Source organism: Microtus oregoni, unplaced genomic scaffold (genome assembly GCF_018167655.1).
Source record: "Microtus oregoni isolate MIOR12 unplaced genomic scaffold, Mior012 000087F_ref0000451, whole genome shotgun sequence".
NCBI classification, from domain to species: Eukaryota; Metazoa; Chordata; class Mammalia; order Rodentia; family Cricetidae; genus Microtus; species Microtus oregoni.
In genome coordinates this window covers 1,331,069-1,356,079 of record NW_024544554.1, presented here as the reverse complement: position 1 = coordinate 1,356,079, position 25,011 = coordinate 1,331,069, and the positions used below count along the sequence as shown (strand labels likewise).

Sequence of the window (25,011 nt, the reverse complement as noted above, 5' to 3'; positions counted from 1 at the left end):
CCAGCCTGGTCTACAAGAGCTACTTCCAGGACAGACTCCAAATGTCTTGAAAAACAAAAAAAAAAAAAGTATTGACAACATGTTTTGTTTTTATCAGATATTGTTCAAAGACGTAGACATTTGATTTTTGTTCCTCATTTAGTCCATTCAGTAAGTGGGAGCAATACAACATGGGAACAGCTATGTAGGTAAGGGAAGTCACTGTGCCGAGATAGAAGGCTTCATCTGGTGATGGATGGAGATAGAGACAGAGACCCACACTGGAGCAATGGACTGAGCTTCCAAGGTCCCAATGAGGAGCAGAAGGAGGGAGAACATGAGCAAGGAAGTCAGGACCACGAGGGGTGCACCCACCCACTGAGACAGTGGGGCTGATCTATTGGGAGCTCACCAAGGCCAGCTGGACTGTGACTGAAAAAGCATGGGATAAAACTGGACTCTCTGAACATGGCGAACAATGAGGGCTGATGTGAAGCCAAGGACGATGGCACAGGGTTTTGATACTACTTAATGTTCTGGCTTTGAGGGAGCCTAGCCAGTTTGGATGTTCACCTTCCTAGACATGGACGGAGGGGGGAGGACCTTGGACTTTCCACAGGGCGGGGAACCCTGACTGCTCTTTGGACTGGAGAGGGAGGGGGAGAGGAGTGGGGGGAGGGGGAGGGAAATGGGAGGCTGGGAGGAGGCAGAAACTTTTTTTTCCTTTATTTCAATAAAAAAAAAAAAAGAAGGCATCTCTTTGAACTTGTCCAGAGTCTGCCCACACCTCTCAAACTGTAGCCTCCTGGATTTCTTTATCAAGGAAATTAAATAGTAAATCAAGCCCATCTCCATATTCTAATTAGAGACAATTTCTTTTTCTTGAATTTATTTTGGGTTTAATACATTCCACACATAGTTATATAACTGGTTCGTATTTTTTTGTTTCATGTAGACATAGTTTTTATTCACTTACATATGTTTCTTGTAGAGGATGGATGTGGCCTTTGTTTCTAATGTGCCATTGTCTTAGGTAGAGTTTCTGTTGTTATGAAGAGACACCATGACCACAGCAGCTCTTCTAAAGAAAGACATTTAATTGGCTGGATTAAAGTTAAGACACTTAGAACATTAGCAGCATGCTGGGACATGGTGCTGGAGACGAGCAGAGAATTCCACATCTTTGATCAGCCAGCAACAGGAAATGAACCGAAACACTGGGCGTGGCTTGAGACTGGGCGTGGCTTGATTATATATAAGACCTCAAAGCCTACCTCCACAGTGACACACTTCTTCTAACAAGGCCACACCTACTCCAACAAAGCCACACCTCCTTATAATGACCCTCCCTACCATCTTCTAGGGGACAATGGCATTCAAACTACCAAAGGCATCCTCCAGGCAGAGCTCAGTGTGGCTCAAGGTATCTCATCAGTGATGAAAAATTAACATTTTAGTCATGCACATGGCATGGGACAAACTCCTGATCCTTGGGGGACTCCCGGTATTAAATATATTAGGCTGTTTTAAATGCACAGAAGGCATTTAGACCTTGTCAAGCCTGAAGAGGGCACAATGTTAATGCTTTTGCTCTCAAGAGGAACGTGCATCTGGGATCACTGTGCCCCATGGAAAGCTGGTTGAGGGTTAATAACAGCACCCTCCACGTTTTTGTAGCTCTTTGCAATTTGGAACGCAGTTAATAGCATATTACTCATTTTAGTGTCTCCAGACCCTGCGCCTTGGCCAGGGCAAAGCCCTTTTCCCAACAAGAAAATTGGAGTGCCCAGAGGTAAGGACTATGTATAGATTCAGGAAATTGGCGAGTGGCGGATCTGATGCTGGAACCCACCCTTTCTGCATCCAGAAGCATTGTGTTTTCCTGAGCCGACACAATCCTTAGTAGACTTTCCTTTTGCTAACATAATAAAATGTTCTGGGACAAGGAAAATGTATAGATATTGCTCCTTAAGAGATGTGGCTATAACTTAACGCAGAGTGTCTCAAGTTCATTTTGCAGTTGTTCTTGCCTGCCTCTCTTCCTCAGAGGGCATGAGAAAGGGAACAGAAGGAGAACTGAGTCAAGAATTCTTCCTCGGCAGACAAAAGAAAGGGTTTAAAATATGACCTTTTAAAGGCTTCTGGTGGTGAAGATAATTCTAAATACCTAAACCCTAAAGAAAATAAAAACAATCTCCCTAAAAGTCTCTACATCCTCCCTAAAGCCTTTTTAGCTTCTCTGGAAAAGTCAGTGGGTGTGTGTCTGGGGGGAGGGTAGGGAGGGGAGGATCAGACTCCTTCTAATAGGCTTTCTTAAAAAAAAAAAGAAGAAGAAAGAAACAGAAAACCACACACACACGCTCAACAGAAAGAAATAAAACCTTGTCTCTGTTTGGCTCCATCGGCACTTAAAATCTACAAGAAGGAGTAAAAACCCAAGTCGCAGAAGCGCGCGTTCTGATTTGGTTGTTTACCATCAATCAGACGGTTGCTTGGCAGACACTGGATGGTTATGAGCCTGAACAAGCCGAAAGGGGCAGGAAAAGAAGTGGAGGCAGCATTCTTCCTATTTAAAGCTGCATCGCTTGAAAAAAGTTTTCGCAGACTGTGCCGGAGTTGGTGCTGAAACAGGCTGAGGCGGCCTGGGGGCTGGTGCTGAAGAAGAGCCCTCAGCGGAATTCATGGTGCTACGGTGACCTCAGTATCTACTCTTCGTTCCCCGGAGGACCCACATGTCTCAAATTTAGACGTGATGGCACACTGGGTGGTAGCAAGACCTCTCCTCATTCTCGCTGTTTTATTAGGGCACCGTGTCTCAATAAAAGCCCAGGAACAAGAGAATGGTGAGTTTGCCTTTTTGCTTTGCTTACGGTGTTTATGGCTTGGTTTGGGAACTCGATGGAATGTTGAGCTTCAGGAAGAGCTTGCAGAGGAGACCGGGTTTGAAGTTTGAGAAAGGGGGCTGTGGGCTTGCACCTGGAAAGCAGCTTGACTCGGGAACTTCGGTGCCTGCCCTGGCGGAGTGGGCTTCTGCCGTCCGGGAAGAGGCAGAATTAGATCAGTCTTTTTGTCTGAATGTGGGAGTAGGACGTTTCAAAGAAAACGTTTTCAGAGTGCTTAAAACGGAGCCCCGAAGGCACGTTTAGTGAGAGGCAGTTGTGAGGGCTGGCGCTTTCTGAACAGGGAGAGCCGCTGCCGAAGCTGGGCAGGGTGGAGTCTTTCCTGTGCGAACTTCAGCAGCTTCGTGGAAAGTCTTTGTTTAGAAAAACCTCTGCGGCACTCTGATAGCTCGGAATTTTCTTTGTCTTTGCTCCTCATTCCTTTCTTCCCACAGCCTCATCCTTCCCTGCCGACGTTTTCATCTGTGATCTTAAAAACCGTGTTTGCTTACTGAGAGAGAGTCAAGTTTATTTCTCCATGACAGAGGCTGATAGAAGCCAGATTTCTTAAAACGGCTGTGTTTTCCCACCCTGCTGGCTTGGTTATCGGGACAGTGTGGTTCCCGGGGTGGGGGTGGGGGGTGGGGAGGAATGACTGAAGGTAGGAAATCAGCATGCCTTATATATAACTAATTTTGCATAGAGTATTGATAAGGACATTTCCCTTAGATCCTTGCTTCCTTCCTTCTTCCCTCCCTCCCTTTGCTCATTCCTTTTTCCCTTTCCTTCCTTTTAAGGCATATCTTCCTTAGGCCATGCTGTTAAGCAAGATGGCATGGCTGCTATAGAATATTATAAAAGACAAAACATCCAAAAACGAATGGCTCCATTGATTCTTAAATCCTTAACTTCGGAGGATCGAAACGCCCTATAAAGACATATTCTCATTTGCAATAGGCCAGCATAGATCTGAGTCTCTGCTAGTACTGATTTCGATCTTTTAACTTAGCACACTTGTTAATCCTGTCTGTTACTGTCTTTCTCATGTGTTTTCTTCCCCCTCTCTGTACATTTGTCTCCTTCTTCCCTGGATTTTTCCTCTGAAAACGTTTAGAGACTGTTGGTTCTGGAAAACTGTGAGGAGGGGAAAAGAAGCTTCTGGAGATTAGTTTCAAGTCTGTCAGAGTCCCGTAGAGGGGGCCCTTTTCTAAATCTGGAAACTTTTAAAGTCAGTTTCTCTGTTCCGAAAAGTGAGGGAATTTATAAAAGGTGAATCTTACCATGTTTCTTCATGATACCGTGAGAAGGATGTGTTGCTTGTCAGTGTAGGGACAGAGGAGTTAGGAGAGAGGAGGACAAGCATTAGGAGAGCTATAACACGTCTAACTATCAGGAATCTACTCACTCCCTTCTTCAGCCAGTCGGTCAATTTTAAAATGTCTGGTTGGAAGACCTCATTCCTGACTTATCTTAAAGTTATGTGCTTAGCTTTTGTGAAGTGTGGCAGCTATTGGACGTGGGCGTAAATGGAAGATGTAAGATATCAGGAAGCCTTGTATGGTAGGCCGTACGCTAAAAGCCTCTCCGATGCTGTTCTGCTTATTCCGTAGGTGTTACTGAAAAGTAAAGGTTTATCCTCTCTCTAATATTTATTTGTGGGAATCAAGACTATAAAGTTGGTTCCAAAACCTTTTTGCCTCGGAACTAAACTCTTTTGCCCCTAGTGTCATTAAATAGCAAAGAAACTTAAACCCCGAAACAGAAAACAAATTCTCAGAGACATTCTGGATAGTCAATCGGATAGATGTGATCAAAAATCAATTGCAGAAAAGAGTGTGTGTAAGTAAGGATGATATTTGTGACTCAGTAATGAAGTGTGTGCAGAGCCATTTAGTTTAAGCTCAACTCACTTGCTCCGAATGCTTGGGTGTGCATTGCTACTGTGTGGACACTTGTACTCCGTTTCTCCTGTCAGAACCTAGTAATCCCATGGAACTTTTGCTCTGAGGAGGAGTAAATGTGGGGAATGCTTTAATATTAAGGAGAAGTCTAAGGCATGCATGTCAAGAGCATTCAGATTCCAGTGGTTGTTGTGAGTAATGTGGATGGTGGTTTTTCCTTTGTGTTCTCTCCAATGTGTGTTATAGAAAGCCGGCATTGCGTATATAACGCGCACTTAGCCTTTCCTTTTGTTAGTATAAGGTATGGCTGTCTTCTTTTGGACTGGGATAGGAAATGTCAGTGCAGTGTCCGTCTGACAGGAGCATGTGTGGAGGCTAAGATGAGCAAATAAAGTCTTAGACACTCTTCTGGCCACAATAGAGCTGCCCTATCAGGAAAGTTTAAACACTGGATTTTAAAAGTTTGTTAGAAACTAAGAGAAAGGGTTTGAGATTTAGGCTAACTTTAGTTGAAAGTATAGTGTAACCAAAAGCAGAGCCAAGATGATAAAATCAGCCTTTTCAAGATCCGCCTCCTCCCTCTGGTCTGTATGGTGTAGGGGGGTTTTGGAATGTTCCACATTTGTTTTCTGTAAGAGAAAAATACTAGGCCATTGACAGTGAAATTTTATTTCCGAATCAATATGTCACATCTAGGGAGCTATGCAGTTTTGTCATTGGCACTAGGAATGCTTAGTCTCAGGGAATAGTCCTCAGTATGAATCATTGTATTCAACATTGCAGGAGAGATGCAGTGAGAGAGGGCTCAGAAGGGAGCACGTACTGGGGTCTTCAGTGCTGCCAGAAGCTAGGCTTGTCACATGAGTAGTGATGCAACAGTTTCGTGTCTTAGCAGGGGACGATGGGAGAACTGAAGACATAGGCATACCCACTTCAGGCATTCCAAGTGAACATTTTTCAGAAAGCATTGCATAAGTCAAATTTAATATGTCTAAGAGCCAAATTTGGCCCATACACTAGAAATTGTCAATACCCCCGCTACAATCCTATGCTGAAGCTTGATCCCAAGACAGCTTCAAACTACCAAGAGAAAAAAAATGCATGTATTTTTTTTTTTAAATATTGGAGTCTTTTGAATTTTTTATGATGTTATATCTGTGATTTATCTTGAAAGAATACGGACAGAAGGCATTAGATGTGTGGTACTCAGCAGTACTTGGATGACATTATTTCAAATGAGACCCAAAGAAACAAAGGATGAATATATCACTTAAGATATTCACATTCAAAAAGCGTTCTACACTCGCTATTATTTATTTTAGAGGGCTCCATGTATTAGAACACAATTTCAACCAAGATAAGTAAAACAGAATCTTTTTTTTTCTTATTCAAAAGAAGCTCTCAAGCAGAGTGAAAAGCTGGTACTCTGAAAATAGCTGGGTACTCAATTTTTTTTCTCTCTCCATTCTTTGATCCCTAGTGCACTGTCTTTGGTTTTACAGGCCCTGGCGGCTGCTAGAGATTCCAACATTGTATGCAGTGTCCTACGCATTTAAATAGAAAATGAGACTCTGTGGGTCTGCACTTCTTAAATGGAATCCTTCATGTCTTCGAAACATGTAGGGTTACCTATGCGTGGCGGGAATTTAGTCATATGGTCACACAAAGTTGCAAGAACGGGCAGGAAAATGTTGAGTTCTAGGTGAACCGTGATGCTACGGTGCTCTACTATTGAGGACACTAGAACGAACTATCGCAGTGGATGAAATACTTGAGTAAAATGTTTGTGTGTGTGTATCAATATATAATTATTATCTAAACCACAGTGATGTGTCACCCTGAATATTTCTCTCTCTGTATATGGGAGTTTAGGGAATCCATTGTATTGTCCAGTGCAGTGTGTGTTTTCCCCACAATTTAGTATTGCATAAAGAGTTACCTGCAGATCTTGTTATTGATACATTCTCCAGGTCTTATTCTTTTTAAATATATCTGGTAAGGCTGGATGTGGTGTGAGAATTGGACCTTTGGGGGTGACCTTGGTCACACTGGTGAAGGACTGTATTATGTCTTTGGCCATCTTTCCTCTGGTATTGATGGTGCCCGTGGCTTCCATGCACGGAAGTGTAACCTCTAGGACTTTGGCTTCTTAGTGATTCATTTTATTTGTAAGGCTGACTGAAGTGTGTGGGTAAACCATTATAAATTTGACGTCATTTGAGGAAAAGATAATGCAAAACCTAGTGTCTGTATGGTGTTAGATGAATCATTCTGTTACATAGAGGACTTGTGTAATTCCGATATATTCTCAGGTATATGTGAGTTCATCTGTCATCCCTCCTATTCCTGTTTTTTACATACTGACACTATTATCTTAAGCCTGGAATCAATATTGTGAGCATCTCAAACATGCATTCAATGCAAGATGGTAGACTAAAACAGAAAGAGTCGGTTATGTCTTGAGAAGGTGTGACAGGGAGGCTGGAATTGTGCTAGCCTGACTAGACAGTATGAAATCATTTTAAACATACAGTTTGCTCCATGTCAAGGATAAAACTCATGTCTTTGGCCTCATGGAGCATATGTTAGGGTTGAATGGGGGCATTTTAATCTACTGTTTTTGACTCTGGGATGGCAACTTTGAGAAGTATTTGTTTACATATGAGAGATACATCAATGGTAAGAGGAAAAGATTAGGATTGTTAATAATTAATCTACCACGTAAGATTGGGTAGATTGTACAAGGTTAAAAAAAACCAAATTTATCTTAGAGTTAATTAACATTCTAATATGTATTATTCTCAGCGATTTTTTTCTGGAGACCTGGATATGCCATGAGATATTTCCAATCTACTGTAAATTTGTGTTTTTTGAATTTTCTTCCATGTGTGTGTACATGTTCATGTGTGTGTATTTGAATGTGGGGCAGACATGTGTGTGGAGGCCATAAGATGACATTAGGTGTCTTCGTTTGCTTCTCAATCTTACTTTAAATTTACTGTTAGTGTGCGTGCATGTGTATGTGCATGCGTGTGTGTGTGTGTGTGTGTGTGTGTGTGTGTATGTACCTTGTGGAACCAGTTGTGTCCTTTCTCTTTTATGTGAATTCTGGAGTATATGTCTAGCCACTGAGAACCATTTTGAGCTTCTGTATCTAAAACAACTCAGAAATTCAACCTAAACTTTTCTAAACTCTACCCTCCAAGATTGGGCTCTTTTCTTAAATAGCCTTTATGCTAGTTAATGGCAACTTCATTGTTTCATTCAGTCCGTAAATTTTCAGCCAGTCACTAATCTTGTTATTTTATTCACTAAATATTTCCCATATATAACCCTTATTCATCTTTATTACAAATTTTTCAGTTCAAGTCCTCAGCATCCATCTCTGGGTCATTGCAATGACAACTGAGTTCATCTTCTCGTCACTCTTGTAGCCATTTTATATCACCAGAACTGTGATATATGTTGTGATATATATTGTATACATCACATAAGTATATCATTTTCCTGCCAGTGCAATTTAAAACAAAACATAAATCCATTTTTTTGCCTTCTAATTCTTCAATTGGGAACACATAGTTTGAAGAGATAGTAAAGGCCATGCTTGTTAGCTTGCACACCTTTTTTTTTTCCTTAAGATTTTTTTTAGTACATTTTTCTCATTTTACATAGCTATCTCCTCCTCTCCTCCCACCCCATCCATATACCCACCACATCCCTCCATCCTTAGAAAGGGTAAGCCTTCCCATGGGGAGTCAACAAAGTCTGACTCTTCACTTCTAGGCAAGACCAAGGCCCTCCCCCAATATCTACTTTGAACAAGGAATCTTTCCAAAGAGAATATGTTAGAAGCACTAGGGATAAATCCTGGTTCCACTGTCAGTGACCCCACAGGCTGCCCAAGTCACACAACTATCCTCGACATTCAGTGAGCCTAGTTTGATCCTGTACAGGTTCCCCTGCTATCATTCCGGAGTCAGTGAGCTCTCACTAGCTCAGGTCAGTAGCTTTTGTGTATATCAAGATCATGGTCCTGACCCCTTTGCTCTTCCCTTCTGTCATGCTTTACCTCACAATAAAAAGCCACTCATAGTTATCACTCATAATGTGCTTATGCTTGTGCTTGACCTTGTACATATGTGTGTACACACTCACATGCATGCATACACACATATACACATATACATACACACACACACACACACACACACATACCTGTCTTCTTTTTCCAAACCTCTACTCTTCAGACTGCACTGAAATTTCAACTAAAAGTTCAACTAATTTTCTCTAAGTTGAACCCAGTGTTCCTCCTTTTCTGTCTCACAGGAATCACCTCACCTCACCTTTCTCTGTATGAGCCATATGTGGAGAATTGCTTCCCTTGTGTCTATTTCACTCCCGTAAGATGAGTTGTTTGTTTAGATCTTATATTTACCTTAGCATCTTCTGGCAATTGATTCTTACTTGCCTATTGTACCATGCTTCATATATTCCATTGATTATTAATACTGTGTCTTTTTAATATATTCCATTGATTATTAGTACTGTGTCTTTTTTTAATCTAAAGAATGTCAGGATTATCCTACTGACTTTCAAAGCTACTAATCTCATTTTTGCTTTGTAAACAATCACACTGTGTTTATTTATGATTAATACTATGTGGCATCCTTCCTCAGGTCATTATAATTTTTAGTGGGTTAGTCTGTATCGATTAACTTCTTTCATTTCTCTATTGTTCTCTAAGTGGTCAAAGTGTATTGCTGCTAATTCATTGTCTTGAGAAATAGAGATTATAGCATGAATTCATATCATGTTTTTTTTCCTTTCTGAAAATCCTTGAATTGTTTTGCACTAAGTCTTTTGGATAATGTCTTTTGCTTGTTCTTCATCTCTTTGGGAAACTTTCTGAATTCTGATTAATACCTTTCTATAGAACCAGTAGGCTCATGACAGCTATTTCATGTGCATTCAAGAGTTGAGTATTTTTGTAAAAATTAGAAAATATTATTGACATTCATTTAGTTGTGATTGAACTGAATCCAGGTTCATGGGTTTTAAGTTATATTTGCACAGTCTTGGAAATTTTCTTATCATTCCTGAATCTTGGTTTCTTTATACATAAAACTATAATAAGATAATTTACTTTATAATAATATAATCAAATAGTTAATAGGATGTCTATCAGATATATCTGTCATTTGATTATAGTTTATTTTCAACTAGTAGTATCTTGTAAAATTATGGTTATTATTATTATAGCAATAATGATAAGAACAAAAGTAACAAATGTGCATATTTTTATCCTATCAATTTTATGCTTTCAGCTTCATGCTCTTTTCTTCTTCTTCTTCTTCTTCTTCTTCTTCTTCTTCTTCTTCTTCTTCTTCTTCTTCTTCTTTTAGAAAAGTAAGGCAGACTGAGTCCAGTGAGAGTTTCACACATATATGAATATGTATCCATCCTCTGGAGCATATCAGTATAGCAGTGGACCATAATCCTAAAGAAAATTAGCCTTTTCTTCCACAACAGCCGTCAACTGCCGTTAGCTCCTCTAAAGGTTGGGTGTTCATAAGCCCTTCCTTCATCCTTGCCCTTCCATTAGCTCCTCTGATAGGGTTGGTACTCATAAGCCCCTCCTTCATCCTTTCCCATTAGCTCCTCTGATAGGGTTGGTACTCTTAAGCCCCTCCTTCATCCTTGTCCTGCCATTAGCTCCTCTGATAGGGTTGGTACTCATAAGCCCATCCTTCATCTAAGCTGGACTGTTGCTTGTCTTGATCTTGCGCAGCAGAAGCAGCAGCAGCAGCCGCCGTAAGTACTGTGAACTCATGAGAGTAAAAACCCTGTCATCACCAGAGGACAGCTTTGCCCCAGTCATCCCCAGCCTCTGACTTTCACAGTCTTACAGCTCAGGATGCTTCCATTATTCTCGGAATCTGCTATGTTTGTTAAAAGGGAAAATGATTGGAATAGTTTCAACTCTTTTATATATAATCAGGGCAAATTGCAATAGAACTCATTTCAGATGAACCAATGAAGACATTCCAGGTTCTATTGCAGATATTTGTGTTCAGATAAATGGAGGATGAAAAAATGAAATTAAATTAGTGCACCATATGATATTTCCATACAATTGACATGTAAAGTGTACCTCTTACATTTATAAATAGGCAGCTCACATGGGCTGCCTCATGTTCCTGCCTTCAGGTCTTTTGGTGGAATGTGCTAGAACTGTGCTTCTCAACCTTCCTAACACTGTGACCCTTCAATACAGTTCCTCATGTTGTGATGACCCCCCCAAGCATAAGATTATTTTCTTTGCTATTTCCTAACTGTAAGTTTGCTATTGTTATGAATTGTAATGCAAATATCTGTGTTGTCTAATGGTTTAGGAGACTCCTATGAGAAGGGGAGGATGGGGAGAGCTTGGGGGAATAGGACAGTTGGGATGGAGGAAGGGTGGATATGGGAGCAGGGAAGTATATATCTTAATTAAGGAAGCCATCTTAGGGTTGGCAAGAGACTTGACCCTAGAGGGGCTTTCAGGTGTCCAGGGAGATGTCCCCAGTTAGTACCTTGGTCAGCTGAGGAGAGGCAACCTGAAATGGACCTATCCTATAGCCAAACTGATGAATATCTTGCATATCACCATAGAACCTTCATCTGGCGATGGATGGAGATAGAGACAGGGACCCACACTGGAGCACTGGAAGGAGCTCCCAAGGTCCCAATGAGGAACAGAAGGAGGGAGAATACAAGCAAGGAAGTCAGGACCGCGAGGGGGGGTACCCACCCACTGAGACAGTGGGGCTGATCTAATGGGAGCTTACCAAGGCCAGCTGGACTGGGACTGAAAAATCATGGGATAAAACCGGACTCTCTGAACATGGCGGACAATGAGGGCTGATGAGAAGCCAAGGACAATGACATTGGGTTTTGATCCTACTGCATGTACTGGCTTTGTGGGAGCCTAGCCAGTTTGGATGCTCACCTTCCTAAACCTGGAAGGAGGGGGTAGTACCTTGGACTTCCCACAGGGCAGGGAACTATGACTGCTCTTCAGACTGGAGAGGGAGGGGGAGAGGAGTGGGGGTAGGGGGGAGAGGAGTAGGGGAGGGAAATGGGAGGCTGGGAGGAGGCAGAAATTTTTTTAATAAAAAAAAGGAGACCCCTATGAAAGAGTAATCCAAACGACACAGGGGTCCTGACCCTAGGTTGAGAACCACTATGTTAGAAAAAAAGAGAAGGTCCAGTTCTTAATCAAAAAAATAAATTTTGAGATACATATCCTGTTAATGTAGTTTCATTTTTCTAAAAAGGGAAACATATTTTTAACTTCTTCAGAATTTTGATGCCATATTTACATTTTGCCTTTCCAGGGTCTTATGCTGCAGCTTTGTGTGGTCACCACTTTCCCTTTTGTTTGTTTGTTTTGGTTTGATATTTTGAGACAGTCGCTCTACATAGGCCTGACTGTCCTGGAACTCACTATGTAGACCAGACTGACCTTAAACTCACAGTGATCCACCTAGTTCTATCTCCCCAGTGCTGGGATGAAAGGCATGGGCCTCCACACCCAGCTTTGGGTGCCTCCTCCTCCTCCTCCTCCTCCTCCTCCTCCTTCTCTTCCTTCTTCTTCTCCTCCTCCTCTTCTCCTCCTCCTCATTCTCCTCCTTCTCCTTCTCCTTCTCCTTCTCCTTCTCCTTCTCCTTCTTCTTCTTCTTCTTCTTCTTCTTCTTCTTCTTCTTCTTTCCCAATTTACTCAGGAGATCTTGTCTTTTTCTACTTCCCATGTAGATTAGATCTATGTATGTCTCTCTTGGTGCCATCTTCTTAATCGTCTTACATTTTAGTTCGTATTTGAGACTCTCCCTCATAGTTTGGACCACCTACCAGCATTGCCTGCTATAGTATTTGCTTATGCTCTGCTCTGCAGGGCACTAACTTGATCCACATGCCCTCCTACTTATTGCTCTACTGTACAGACTGAGTAATTGTTTTTCCTCTAATGTGAGCTCCTTATATGGCAATTTGTACTTGAAACATTTCTCCCAATATTTTTGGGCCTTTAGAATGTGCTGACAAAGTGTCTCATCATCTTGGCTAGACTCTGGGGCTCATCATCTCTGGAAGGTGATCTTCAGTTTCTTCTAGAAGCTCTGCTCTTGTCAACAGATGTCCCATCAGAACATTGCAGTCACCTCAATTCTGTTATAAAGGGAACCCGAAAATTTAAAGTTCTTCAGGATATAATCCTAAGGCTGTCATATCAGACATGCCCCAGGGGAACTGGTCCATGGAATTGGGATTTGCTTCCTAATAAACAAATCGCTACAGGAACTTCCAAACGGGTGCTTCCGAGCTCCTTTTCTTTATCCCTCTCCCTGAACTGTCTTCCTTTTCCTGCTGTAGGTAATTAAATGTTTTGATTTGTCTTTTCTTTCTAAGAAATATCAACAGTAGCATTCAAGTCACCTTTGAGCAAACTCTTATCGGTCCTGTGCAGGCAGCGGTGTGTGGGGATCAGGAGTGAGGGTTTAGAGAGCATTAAGTCTATGGCAGGAAGAGCTCTTGAGAGGGTGCAGGTCAATTGCAATCAGCTGAGTGAAATAACTGAGCTGAAAGACGATAAGATAAAAGGCTCCAGGTTCCATGATACATTTTCCTGCTTTATAACTGGACTTCAGGTTTTTTTTTTCTGTGAACAAAGAATCGCTTCCCGTTAGAAGGTGAGAACTATCAAATTCATTACTTCTTCTTTATTCGTGTCTCTTCAGGAAGCTTGTCTCAAAACCAGTCATCTCTGAGGTCCTCTGTGTTGCTTGGCATCTCTTTTTCAGTGAGTCGAAAGTGACTAGGAGCAAGAAGCTGACCAAAATTCCCAGCAATCTGCTGAGTGTTTAAACGAAGGCTCCATCATCTCCCAGGCCTGTCTGCCTTCTGGTGTATTTTAAGATTCTGCTGGCACGGTGGGAAACATGCAGTTAACGAGATGAGAGCTTCAACTAAACAGGCTGCAACTTTCTGCCATGAATGAATTGTTGAAATAATTTTAATGAAAAGCTTCTAACTTAAAACTGGACCGGGATGCAGGAATTCTGCGTTCTAATTGCAGCTCTGTCATGGATTCACTCAGTGATTTGGGGGAAGTGACTCAAATTCTCTGGGCCCGAGAGGCTTTCTTCAAAGCATGTGGTAGAGCATTGTTAAACTCCAAGGGCCTACAGAGTATTTATGTAAACTTTCTTCACCTAGGTCAGACTAATTTTCTATTACTACGGAGTATATTGTATACAGAGTTTGATCATTGGGACCATAATGTGTATTTTCTGTGTGTGATATACATGTGCCCTTTAAATTAGGGTTTAAAGTTTTGATACATGTTTCTGGTTATTTCTTGGAGGCTGTAGCTCTGAGTTATAGATGCTAATTTTCCCCAACAACATAATATACCTACTAAGTTGACAGTTTATTCGTAGGGTGACATCAGCGATCATATGGAACTAACAAGAAAAGGTGGAGGCTGCAAAGGGAAGAGGGGAGGAAAAGAAAGTTTTGAGAGACGAAAGGAAGCAGTATTTTAACTGGCCTGAAGAGTAGGCCATAGAATTGTCCTATTTCTTCCAGTTTTTAAGTTCTCATTTCCCTTTACAATAATGCTAAATGGAAGATGTGAAAACGTTCAGCTTGAATAGACAGCTGAGATTCATTGTATTGGTAGTTATTGAGTCCGGAACATTTTCGAACATGCTGTTTGCCCTTCTTCCATCTCCGTGATTCTCTCCCATTTCCTTTCTTTCACAAACCGTAAATGTGTGAACATTTTGTTCCAGGGTTCTGCTGGAATTTCACTCTGATACATTCTAAGTAAGAAATAAGACCGAATGACTTACAGACAGGCACGCCACATAAATCCTGTCTATTAAAAATCTCTCTCTGCCTGGCAATGGTGGCACACACCTTTAATTCCAGCACTTGGGAGGCAGAGGCAGGCAGATATCTGTGAGTTCAAGGCTAGTCTGGTCTACGTAGCAAGTTCCAGGACATCCAAGGCTCTAATACAGAGAAAATCCCTGTCTTGAAATATAAAAAAATGCTATATTGTATTTCCAGTTCAAATGGATGAAATATTAAGATTAAAGTCTGATAGACAAGAATCAATCTTGTTGTCTAACAAAAGATGAATGCATAAAGAAAATGTAACATGTATGTACAATAGAGTTTTTAAATTATTATCGCTTCCTTATTCATGCATGTCTCATCATATTTTAGCCATAAAGTATAAAGTTATGTCATTTGTAATAACTTAGTTGGAACTGGAAATCAACCATGTTAAGTGAAATGATACATATCTAGAAAGAAAAATAACTTGAATATATAAACTAATGGCATGAATTTATTAGGGGATCTATTTGAGAGGAGGAAGGGGTAGTGATAAAAGAGTGAGGGAAAGGAAAAGATAACAGACAAAGAATATGGTCAAAGTTCATGATGTACTTTAATAAAACTGATGCTCAATCCCTAATGCATCCATGCTAAATTAGAGAGAGCAGAAAGAACAGACTTCTCCCAGCTGAATGGCCTCTGCAGAAAGTGAGACATGTACTTGGCTATCTGAAGGCACTTAAATGTAATTCACTGTAAACATAAGTCATTGTATCTATAAAAGCTGGCTATGTAACGTTTTCTGGTAGCCTTCAATAATGTATCCACAAAGTTCAGGACCAAATTAAATTCTTAGATATTTAGATATATTCAAATATATTGACTTCTGAACTAACTTGATGTAATAACCATCACACATATTTGAAATGCAGCTCAGGTAATTTATCTACACATTAATTTTCAACATCAGGGTCTCTTGGATAGTAATGAAATGATGAGCATGTTCTATCAGGTTTTATATTGTATTAGTATCATTTTATACTAAGAAATGTTTATAGTGATATTATGATATTATGCAAACCAAAAGACTACGATTTAATTAAGAGTTCCTAAATTCTTGACTTGGAAATGTTTAATCTGTACGTCATGATGATATTTTCTACCTCTATAAATATAATATAACATAATTTTCCACAAATAATTAGTTACTATAGTGCTGGTTATCTACAGAAATTACTGCGATGAGTCTCAGGACTGCATCTAATCATTATTGAGCAGTTATCAACAATACTTGCAATTAAAATCCAGAAAGTTTTCATTGGATGTCTATTGTGTTTGATTATAATCTAGCCAGATTATAGAACTACCATCATGTGTAAGCCATGAACTTGTCCTTGAAGAGAAAGGGAGGTAAAGGCATAGAATAGGTATGTTTAAAAATTAAACGCCTCCCTAAAGTTTTCTATTTGTCAGAAAGAAATGATCATGTATGCATATGTCATATTTTAAATAGTTTATAATATTAGTTATTCCATTGATGCTAAAAATGTTGTATTTAAGCCAGTACATACCAGAGAGAATAAGGCATTTTGAACAAACTCTTGGCAAAGATTTACTTCAAATAAGAATACCACAAAACATTTAGTCCTACTGAAAAATTAGCCCACATTTTTACTTTTTCATCCAAAGCACATTACATTCCAGTCCTTTTTTTTTTTACTGGTATGTATGACAGACTTTTTTAGGTAGACAATAATCTAGATGAGAATTCCATTCAGTAGACTCTGTTCAGTCAGGTTGCAAAGCCATCCAGCTATCACCTCGTAAAACAGATAGCAGGGTCATGTTTGTGTGATTATTATTGAAGACACTATATATATATATATATATATATTCGTGTGCATTTTATATATTTTATTTAAATGTTTTTCAAAGGTACTTTAGTGAATGTTTGAGATTCTTCTGTATAACTTTTTTTTTTTTTGCTTTTGCTTGCTGTTAAACTTTTCTATTTTCCCCTTCTCTGTCTCTATGTGTGTGTGTGTTTGTGTGTTTCGGTGTTCATCCTCTATGTATATCTGTGTGAGGGTGTCAGATCAGACACCCTGAAACTGGGATTATACAGTTATGGGTTGTCCTGTGGGTACTGGGAATTGAACCTGGGTCCTTTCGAAGAGCAGAAAGTGCTCTTAACTGCTGAACCATCCTTCCAGCCTGTGCACATGTATTTTTTAAGGCTTATTTACCGAGAGAGTCAGAGTCTCTCCTTGAACCTGGCGCTTGCTGTATTCAACTTCAAAATTCTCTTACCATTGCAACTTTCCTAACCCTAGGACCACACATCCCATATCTAAATTCTCCTTTTGGAAAAAGCTTTCCAAACATATTAAAACATGCACTATCACCAAAACATTTGAGGGCGAAAGAGATGGCTCAGCAGTTAAGAGCATTTCGTGTGCAATCATGAGGACAGGAGTTCAGATGCCAGCACCCACGTGGAAGCCACATATCCTGTCCATGCCTGAAACCCCAGCTCTGAAGGGCAAGGAGAAAGAAAAATTGCTGGAACTTTCTAAGTTTTAGAGCGAGGTCAGCTGGGTTACATAATCAGACACCATCTCAAAAAGCAATTGGTCATAACAACTGCCCTAGGAACAAATATAAGGAAGAAAAAAAGAAATGAAAAATAATTTAATATAATCAAATAATTTTAGTATGGATTGTGTTCAGAGAAGCATATGTGCTAGAAACATTATTTAGGAAAAATATATATGCAAAAAGCTTATGATTTCTTTAGACTATGCAGAATGTTCAACATCGTGATGGATCAAATACAGACAGTTAGAACTGTAATCATATTAAAAATTGCTTCATATGAATTTTTCATTTTCTTTCCATTTTTCAGTTACCATGGCAACTAATCTTCAACTGTAATTCCACTACTTCATTGTAAATTTTAAGTGATTTATTAGATTGTAGGTTTATTGTGTCCTCCAGTAAGAATTAATGCTGCATGTTCTGCTGTCTGATTTAGATGTTTTAAGAGAAAACATGACTCAGTGCTGCAGGAAGTCTTACGGCCAGTGGTTATCCGCCCACAGAGGCGTGGCCTCTTATACTATATAAGCCAACATAGAGCATGCGTCCCCTCTCTTTCCGGTCGCTGGATTCAGTTTCTGTTCTCTGTTCAAGCAGAGGATTCTGATTTGTGAGTCTACCCCTAAATACATAGCCACATATTTTCCAATTCTGAGCTAGTGTGGGATTTCTTTTAAGCGTCCTTCCACAACTTTACATCATGAGTTTAAAGGGATTAATAGCAGGTAAATATTCGCAAAAATATATCTGAGAGGCACCAATATTTATTTTAGGCATTCAAATACTGTCTTTATGTAAAATACCAATTTGAGATAATATCCTGCCTGTATAAGTTTATATTTCATTAGTTAGCCTCTTTAACAATATAGAGTAGCCTGACCCTGTTCAAATTACTTCATAAGTGTAGTATTGTGGATAATACCAGAAAACCAATAGTTAATGTCTGAAGATTTGAAAAGGGTCTATAAAAGGATAATATAGAAAAACAATTTAATGTCTCTTAAAGTATAATATGAATTATTGTTTTGTAGTCTTTCAAAATTTAAATCCTCTAATTCTCAAAATACTTAGTGAGAAATTGTTTCTTTAAAAGTAGATTGTACTCTGTCTCAAAAAATCAAAAAAAAATAGAGTTAGGGAGATGGCTCATCAGATAAAGTGTAAAGGTGGTGTGTAATTCCACCACCGTGCTGGAGGCAGAGCTAGTTCTCCCAGGCAAGCTTGTTAGCAAGTCTAGCTTGAATTGGATGATCTCCAGGCTCAGTATGAGATCCTGACTCAATTAAAAAAAAAATGGAGTGTCTGAGGAGGAGAAGCTTGTCATCAATTTCAGGCTTCTATGTGTATGTATATGCACACATACCTGAACACATTTGTGTGTTTATACAGGGACATGTGCATACACACAACACATACACACACACATACACATATACAAGGGATGAGAAAGGAAGGGAGGGAAGGAGGGTGGGAGGGAGGGAGAGAGAGAGAGAGAGAGAGAGAGAGAGAGAGAGAGAGAGAGATTGAGTTTTAAATTTACCTGGGCAGGGGTAATACATCCCTTTAATCTCAGCTCTCGGGAGTCAGAGTTGTCAAACAGATAAAAGTGACACATCCCTTCTTCAACACATCAGAGTATTCCAGTAACATGACTATTCTTTTACTATTAGGCAGTGACAATGGCTCATTCATTCATTCATCAAGCATTTACTGACATTAGTTCTCGTCCTGAGCTTTTGCCAGGTAAATACATACACAAAAGTAGATGTTCACAGGATTGACCGTCAAGGATAATTAACTACTCTCTCGTAAAAATCATAGTTCTTTTTGATGGTTTCAGAGGCCATTTCTTTGATAGGTAGAGAGCGGAGCTACAATTCTATATTCTTCTTGGTAGAATGAGGAAAGAGGTTAAACTGGAGGAATTCTGCTGTGCTGGGGGCTTGCCACTTGTGTAGCAACAAAGATATCCCTCTGGTCATTTCATGTCCCTCGCTCAGCTCTGGCAACAACACATACGGCAGCAGTGTGGGCAACACAAGTCATCAGCTGCCTTGGCAAATGAAGAGTGTTCCATTAAACTGCGGGTTCTTCTTCCACTGAGTCTTGAACTGGAGACTTAGTCTAATGAAGAGTGTTCCATTAAACTGCGGGTTCTTCTTCCACTGAGTCTTGAATTGGATACCTGGTCTAATGAAGAATGTTCCATTAAACTGCGGGTTCTTCTTCCACTGAGTCTTGAACTGGATACCTGGTCTGAAAAGTGTATGATTCATCTTTATCACATTTTACAGCTAATGACAACAACTGTCATCTATTAACATCAGCAAGCATAAGAAATTGCATCTGGATGTAGGTTTCTTCCTTAAGGAAGATTGAAGTCTCTATGTAGGAGTGCACTGGTACTATTTTCTTTCTTTAGTTTTTCATTTTTAAATCTGACTTCATTGTACTAAAACACTAACTTATAAAATGTTATTATTAATAGTATAGAAGGTGCCAAAGTATGCAGTCAGCGAATAGCAATTTTCCATAGCCAGGGAATATTGGAAGCTGTTATCCAAAGGTACAGTGGAATCTCAGGGGATCTCTATGGGAACTACCACTTAAAGCCGATGCATCGACTGGCGAAAGTGACGGAGGATGATTTCCAGATGTTCAAGTGCTTGTTTTGGCAACTGCAGTAGAAAATCGAAACGTGTTGCTAGGACAACCGAAAATGATGTGAAGCACTGATCTAAGAGGGACTGGGAATACACAAAGCAAAACGTTCAGAATCCAGAGAGGAGATTCAGGGGGTGTGTCTGAGTGAAGAGAGCGGTAATCATCAGAGCTGAGTAAAAGTACATGTGCCTCTATGTTAGTATGCACCCAAGCTCATTAGATAACTGCTATGTGCTCCATTTCTTATGATCTTTCCCATGACCATCAACGTTATGATAGTAACCATAGCAACCATAGCTATGCTTGGCTAATATCTCGTCAGAGGTTATACGGTTAGTAAAATATACTTGGTAGTGGAACTACCAAGCATATTGTCTTTAAGCCTTGCCCGATTATTCGCTACCAAAGTAGGCTGGCCTCAGTCACTTGTCCTCTATGGTGTTTCTTCATCACAGAATGGTGTCAGATATGGCCGCCACTACTGAAGGAGAAATGAAGTGAGGTGCTTTCACGGAGGAGTTTGTCTTCTATCCAACCCCTTTCAGTCCACCTGCAGAAGCGAGAATAAAAGAAGATACATTTTCTAAAGACACCTGAAAGAGGGAAGGCAATGTTGGCAGAGTCCAGTGATTTATTTTCAGTCTTCAGACTTTCCATGAGAGTTTACAGAAGTCTCATAGGCAACTAGATACTCTGCTAGGGGGTGTTTGGGATTATTTTCTAAAAAGGGAGAAAGCCTAAAATTTTTGATTAAATGCTTACATTGACTACAGGGCTTCCCCCCACCCTGACATTTTAAATACACATGGATTTTCAAATGGAGACAAGAAATTTTCGTCCTGAAGTAGTCAGCCTGTGTCAACTTGCTCTGGGTAAATGAGTGTGCATCTAACTCTACATTTTTGTGCATCTTTCCCTTTTGTTTCTAAATTGTTTTGATTACACTGTTCCACTCTGCACTTCAATGCTCCCCACTTCAACTCTTCCATAAAATAAAGATTTCTTGGCAATCTCCATGGTAACCCTGGTCCTGGGCCAGAAAAGGCCAGTCCCTTCCAAAGAGTCAGCCTCTGCAGAAGTTGGTACCTGAAATCCCAATTCCCGTTCCAACTATTTTCACAAGGAGTGGGGAAGTAGGGCCATGGTGACAGGTAGGTATTTCTCTAGGGAGCTCACTCAGTCCAAGGCTGGAGAAGTGAGCGTACTCTATTGTGAATTTTCTCAGAAACTTTTTGAGTGTTCATGTGGAGAAAACTTCATTATATATTGACTATTATGTAACTTTATTTACCATCTTGCCTGTCCATACTCTTTGACCTTCTAATTTATCCGAAGAAACATCAGAAGCAGAAGCTACTGGAATCTTGGTTTGGAGTCTAGAGGTCAAAGACCATTGCCCTTATCTATATTGTGCTTGGAATTAGAAACCCCAGCTTAAATTCAAGCTCCATCAAGCTCACTGGTCCTGCATTTCAACCATACATGTACATCTCAAGATAAAGGTCACAAAATGCAAATAATAATAGTGATGCTGTCTTGCATTACTTTGTACTGTGCCAGGAATGGGATTGGGGTTGGGAAAGCAGAGTGTATCAACCCTTCTTAGTTATGCACTTGGAATACAAACATTCTGCTCATGTCGTGATTATTTGATTTCTCTCACTGGTTCAGGAATAGGGATTGATTCTGTTTTTTTTTTTTTAAGCTCTTGAGTAAGAAACAGAATGCCACAGTTTGCCGTGTGATGCAACTAGCAAACTCGTAAACCCGAAAATGCGATTTGAGATGATTTCCCTAATTATGGAATTTCTTTGTGCAAAGCCAAAGGGCTTCGAAAATCAACATGACTTTCATATCGTTACTCCCAAAGGGAAGTTGCCAAAGCTATTTAGGACTATGAAACATGGGTAAATAGTGGAAATCTCAGCTAAAGTTGATTTTAAATAATTATGGAGACCGAAATTAGCGGCCACCCTACTAATCTTTGTAGTTGAGGTATGAAGTAATGTGTGTGGGATTTATTCATTTTCTGGCAGTTTGAGGATTGAACCAAGAACCACACACATGCTATATAGGCACAGTTTCAAGTACAGTTCCTGTCCCTGTTGCTTAGATTTTAATGCAAGCAGAATTTGGTAGTTCATTCTGGAAGGTGACTTACTGAAACAGGATCTTGTTTTTCCCCGTCTTTATGTGGCTTTATTTTAAACTCTATTTCTTTTATTTTTATCGTTTTTATTTTTTTTTATAAATTGGGAAAATACGAAAGGTTGTATCTCCATGTCGAGTAACTAGGGAATATGATCACATGAAGTGAACCCAAAGGACATAGACAGACCCCTTTCAGTCTTCAGCTTGTGCAGTTCACTTGACCCCTTTCCCAGGCTTGTTCTACTTGTTGACTGCAGGAATCCTTACACACTCCCCACATTCTTGTCATTTCCAGCTACCTAGTATGGGCATGGCATCTTAGCCCTCATCCTCATGCATAGTTGCCTTAGATAAGGTATTTCATATATATATTATATACATATGTATATAATATACATATGATTTTATTGAGCTATACATTTTTCTCTGCTCCTCTCTCTTCCTCTCCCCTCCCCTTCAACCCTCTCCCATGGTCCCCAGGCTCACAATGTACTCAGGAGATCTTGTCTTTTTCTACTTCCCAGGTAGATTAGATCCATATATGTCTCATTGTTGTCTAGGTTCTCTGGGATTGTAATTGTAGGCTTTTTTTTTGCTTTATGTCTAAAAGCCACTTATGAGTGAGTACATATCATATTTATATTTCTGGGTCTGGGTTACCTCCCTCAATGTGATGTTTTCTAGATCTATGCATTTGCCTGCAAATTTCAAGAAGTCATTATTTTTTTTTCTGCTGTGTAGTGCTCCATTGTGTAAGTGTACTACATTTTCCTCATCCATTCTTCGGTAGAAGGGCATTTAGGCTGTTTCCAGGTTCTGGATATGACAAACAATGCTGCTATGAACATAGGTGAGCACATGTCCTTGTGGTACAGCTGAGCATCCTTTGGATATATACCCAGAAGTGGTATTGCTGGGTCTTGAGGAAGGTTGTTTCCTTGTTTTCTGAGAAATTGCCATACTGAAATCCAATGGGGCTGTACCAATTTGCACTCCCACCAGCAATGTAGGAGTGTTCCCTTAACCCTACATCCTCTCCAACATAAGTTGGCATCAGTGTTTTTGATCTTGGCCATTTTTACATGTGTAAGATGGCATCTCAGAGTTGTTTTGATTTGCAGTTCTCTGATGACTAAGGATGTTTAGCATTTCCTTAAGTGTCTTTCATCCATTTTAGATTCCTCTGTTAAGAGTTCTCTGTTTAGGTCTGTACTCCATTTGTTAAAAATTGGATTATTTGTTCTTTTGATGACCAATTTCTTGAGTTCTTTGTATATTTTGGGAATCAGTCCTTTGTCTGATGTGGGATTGGTGAAGATCTTTTCCCATTCTGTAGGTTGTCATTTTGTCTTGTTAACTGTGTTCTTTGCTTTAAAGAAGCTTTTCAGTTTCAGGAGGTCCCATTTATTAAGTGTTCCTCTCAGTTTCTGTGTTACTGGGGTTATATTTAGGAAGTAGTCTCCTGTGCCAATGTGTTCAAGTGTACTCCCCACTTCCTCTTCTCCAAGGTTCAGTGTGGCTCGCTTTATGCTCAGATCCATTTGGACTTGAGTTTTGTGCATGGTGATAGATATGGATCTATTTTTATTCTTCTACATGTTGGTATCCAGTTATGCCAGCACCATTTGTTAAAGATGTTTTCTTTTTTCCATTTGATATTTTTTGCTTCTTTGTCAAAAATCAGGTGTTCTTAGGTGTGTGGATTAATATTTGGGTCTTGTTTTGGTTCCATTGGTCCTCCTATCTGTCTGAGAGAGGATCTTAACAGAAATGATAGGTATCTACCCGGTCTGCGGTAATTTTCATCTACATTTCCCCTCAAGCACACCGTGTCTGCAGTCATGAGTACTGCAGAAAGTACATCACCTGAAGCCTCATGGTTTCACTATTAGCTTTTTTGATAAAATCTGATGATAACTTTCCTTGGCATTATGTAATCATTTAATGTAAAGACCAAAGCCATTGTAACCTTCCTTAACACTCTTTAACAAAGGTCATTTTAGTTCAAAGAAAATGTGTTTTGGAAGTATATACAGAAAAGACTATAAAAATCTATTGTAAAAGAAAGGATAAAGTTATTGTGTCTAAATCACAGAGAATAAGAATAAGACGGGAAGGATTATGAGTATATCTCAAAATGTTTGGAAAAGTTCTAGCTGTGGAAGTAGAGATGAATAAAATAGGAAATAAATGGCATGTATTTCTCTAAACCCTAATAACGTACTAGAATCATGTGTTTTAGAGAACATGGGTAGATGAATGTTACCAGTGATACAGTCAATGAGCAGCATATAGACCATCTGCCCAGTGATACACGCAATGAGCAGCATATAGACCATCTGCTGTGGGTTCCGTATATGCGCTCTCTAATGTTTCGTGTGGCATTCTCTACGAAAGATAATTTTAATAAGTTGACCTAGCCAAATGGAGCAGGATCCCTCTGAGGTAACATATTTGTTTTTGAAAGTAATCAGCCCATGGATCTATGACCATGGATGCTTTTGAAGAAATTAAGAAATTTGACCAAACAGCTTTTCGTTCTCTTCTGAAATTTTGAGTATTTGAATTTAGTGGCTCAGTAACTAATGAAAGGTCCCTAAGCTCCTTGTAGGACCAAAGAATGGAGAGCATTTATTACACACAGAAAATCATTTTTCAAAGATAATTTTTAAAAAAACAGAAGTGAAGAAGTCAAAACTTGATTGAAGTTATCTTGCAAGGTAAAAAATAGCCACTGCCTACAGAGACAATGGTATTTTAAGGCAACCTTTTAATCTTAGAAACTTTAGGAAGACTTTAGCATTTATGTCTTTAAAATATTTCTTTTAGAAAGAATGTTAGTTAAATTAAATATAGAAATTCTTTCAGATTTACTATGTCCCAAGGATTTGTAAAACTGAGGTGTGCGTATATATGTGGTGGTTAGCAAGAGATCCATTTGCTTCATATACCCT

The 25,011-nt window shown here is 39.7% G+C and overlaps 1 protein-coding gene across 1 annotated transcript in view; it reads left to right on the top strand.

Annotated features, from left to right (window-relative positions):
- Window positions 1–2,365: 2,365 nt before the first annotated feature.
- The window catches only part of LOC121442196 (collagen alpha-2(V) chain), a 126,994-nt gene continuing 104,348 nt past the window's right edge, over window positions 2,366–25,011 (top strand). Inside the window, exon 1 of the mRNA XM_041643657.1 lies at window positions 2,366–2,822. Coding sequence (XP_041499591.1) covers window positions 2,732–2,822 — 91 coding nt within the window. The 5' untranslated portion in view covers window positions 2,366–2,731. The remainder of the gene's footprint in view (window positions 2,823–25,011) is intronic.